Source organism: Rhagoletis pomonella, unplaced genomic scaffold (genome assembly GCF_013731165.1).
Source record: "Rhagoletis pomonella isolate Grant_MI unplaced genomic scaffold, Rhpom_1.0 Rhpom_scaffold_02344, whole genome shotgun sequence".
NCBI classification, from domain to species: Eukaryota; Metazoa; Arthropoda; class Insecta; order Diptera; family Tephritidae; genus Rhagoletis; species Rhagoletis pomonella.
The window spans coordinates 27,567-30,815 of record NW_023460898.1 but is presented as its reverse complement, the minus strand read 5'-3'; the positions used below and the strand labels follow the sequence as shown (position 1 = coordinate 30,815).

At 34.0% G+C, this 3,249-nt stretch overlaps 1 protein-coding gene across 1 annotated transcript in view; it reads left to right on the top strand.

Annotated features, from left to right (window-relative positions):
- The first annotated feature begins 6 nt into the window (after nucleotides 1-6).
- Nucleotides 7-3,249, top strand: part of LOC118753312 (folylpolyglutamate synthase, mitochondrial-like) — a 9,711-nt gene continuing 6,468 nt past the window's right edge. Inside the window, exons 1-2 of the mRNA XM_036488184.1 lie at nucleotides 7-188; nucleotides 467-646. Coding sequence (XP_036344077.1) covers nucleotides 24-188; nucleotides 467-646 — 345 coding nt within the window. The 5' untranslated portion in view covers nucleotides 7-23. The remainder of the gene's footprint in view (nucleotides 189-466; nucleotides 647-3,249) is intronic.

The following is a 3,249-nucleotide window of genomic DNA, read 5'->3' as shown; positions in this document are numbered from 1 at the left end:
AAAAATCCACATCAGTGGTTTTGATGCCACAACAAGGAATTACTGTAGCTGCTACACAAGCAGCAGCAGCAACAGCAGCCGCTGCAGCAACTTTAGTCACAACAACAACTACACCGCAACAAACACGTTGCTTTACAGCACAAAAACATCAACAGCAGCCAGAGTTAAGTGTGGAGCAGCAATATGAGGTAAGCAAGTGACGAGTGACGAAGAGTCAGGCGGAGTGGATAGAAAAATACGCATGCGTTGCTGTAGTGCGTAATAATGCAATACGCATGGCGCACATATATGTGTATATGTAATACATACCTGGCCAGCTGACGTCACGTCACGGCAAGCGCAAAACTAGCGTGCGAATGTTTACATATGCGAAATTTTGTGCGCCAGGCAAAACTAGTTTTTTTCCAGTGTTTTGTTTACGCACGCGAATGTTGTTTAATATATGTATTTTAATTTCGTTTATCAGGAATGTATTAGTGATCTGAATACGCTGCAATCGAACGCGATAACGATACGCCGCTCAATTCTGCTGAATAATAAACAGTTGCCATTAACTGATACGTACAAATATATGGAGCGAAGTGGCCTTAGTTTGGATGAATTGGAGCATATACCTTTCATACACGTGTCTGGCACTAAGGGAAAGGTGAGTAGAGAGCATAGAGTAGGGATGTTAATTTTTTCGCTTTTTACGATTCCGGGACTTTCGGGATGTCGTTACCACGATCCCGGGATTAGTCCCGGGATTTAGATATTCATTACTTTTCAACAACTTAAATCGAAAAAATTGCTTCTATCTCTCCTACCATAAAATAAATAATAAATAAATGAAACCTACTTTTTTATTTACAGTGACGTTTATATTTTTTCTCTTTGACGTCAGGATTTATTTTAAACGACTTTGTAATTTCAAAGATATGATTAATTCCAACAATTATTTCAAAAAATTCAATACAATAAAAATAAAAATATGGGTACCAAATGACAGAGGAAATTTCTTTAGAAATAAAACAAAAATAAATAAAATTTTTTGGATTCACAAGGACGAATAGGTACTTTTTTAAGCTGATAAAGTTAGGAGGACAAATTTCGAGGATTTATATAAGTCCTTAACATATAATTTTTTCAAAAACAAATATTGCGAAGTTTAAAGGATAAAATTTTAAAAGGACATTTTCAAAACTTACCAGTCCCTATGCACCAAAAAATTTAATCTGATTAAATTCGACAGAATTTTCTCTTTAATTTGATACCCATACTTCTTCTCTAAGCACATTTCACTTTTGAATTCCTGACGTCAGAGTGAAATACTAAAAACGGAAGTTTACTATATTTGGCCCATGGTCTCGCGAACATAATGATTTTTGTGTGTAATATTTACTATCGCTCGTTATTATGTATATGTATAATGAGCTAGACATTTATAAAAAAATATTAATTATTAAATAAAAAAATATTAATTATTAAATAAAAAAAGAAATATAGCCAACACTGGTCAAGAAAAGGAGTTTCTATTATTGTCATCAGTGCAAATTACAAATCCCGAAAATCCCGGGGTTATTTGCCAAGAATTCCGGGATTTTCGGGACCTAAAAAAGGCCGGGATCCCGGGACTAACATTCCTAGTACAAAATAACTATTTAGTGTTTTTTAAATAGAAATTTCTTTTATTTTTTTATCAAAATATTGCTTATGCTTTAACCAAAACCATATGATTCGAAATTTCAAACTTTATACAAAATTTAGAAAAATTTAACAAATTATCATCAAAATTTCGTACTTTAAATCTAAATCTTTAGAACAATTTTCGGTATGCAGTTTTATATAAAATTTTAATGTGAACACTTGTTTGAGTCAATGTAAGTGTGCATAAGTATGTATGTACATATGTAATGAACCACAAAAATAGTGTAGAGAATTTGTAGGCGGCAACGATCCGTCACTCTTTAAGTATGCACTTTGAGTCGTACTGGACCTTAAAATAATTAAGAATGGTGAGAGGCACGGAGACAACACTAATCAAGCACCCCAAAAGCAGCCTGCCAATAGTTCTTGGATATGGTTAAATGTATGTACATACACTTTTGATCAGCTGATTAAGTCACCAACATTTTGATCAATTTTGGCTATTTTACTTTTGTCTATTTAATTTTTATTATTTTTCCATAAAAGTCTAGCTCATTTTGTAACAAACACCAAATGGAATCCCCGCTACCAAGTTCATTCAGAAAGGATTGAATCAATTCAAAAACAATTCTTGCTTTTTGCATTGCTTAATTTTAACTGGGATTCAGATTACAATCTCCCCCCTTACACAAGTCGTCTAAAGCTCATAAATTTGCCTACACTCGCAAGTCGTAGAGAAATGCTGGGTATAATATTTATCGTAAAATTAATGACAGGCTCGATTAATAGCCCGGCCCTCCTGGCTGAGGTAAATTTTAATGTTCCTTCTCGAGTGTCAAGACACTTTCGACCTCTATTTTTAAAGCCATGCAAAACTAATTTTGAACTAAACGAATCATTCCCTGGTTTATGTCAAGATTTTAACTATCATTCCAGCACGTTTGACGTATCGGACTCGATTTTTACTATAAAGAAAACTATTATTTCCACTCTCAATAATTGAAATACTATCTATAGCATATCCAATCAGCTGATGAATTTGATTCTGTAGCTGAATAGTTTTAGATCTCGACACTTAACAAACTCCTGTTTCCCTACTCGGCACCAAAAAACTAAAAAAAAAAGGTTCCGTACGTCATGCGGACTGCGCCCCTCGTGTCGGTTGGGCGGGAATGGAGGGTAAAAAGCCGTTGGGATTAATTAATTAAAAAGTTCACATTTCAAACTTTGTGCAAAAATTATAAAAAGTCTGCAAAGTTTCAACTAAATTTTCAGCTTTTTATTCTGTTTTTTTTTCGAATTTTTTTTGAGTATGCAGTTTATTATCCCATTAACCCTCCGATGAGTGACAGTGCCGATGACGTTAGATTCGTGAGAAGGTCCTTAGGGACCTACAAAGAGTTGCTCGATGTTTCGACTGTACACGTGCAACTTCTTTGGTATTTATGTTGTCTTTTGATTAAATTAACGTCCTGCATATATATTAGGAATGAAATAATTTGAAGAACAAGTGAAAAAAAATCAAAACATGAAGACAAGTAACTTGTTATTTCTTCTAAAATTGTACAAGGTCCCAAGGGACCTTGTCACTAATCCCCGTACTATATATGTTGAAATCTCAAT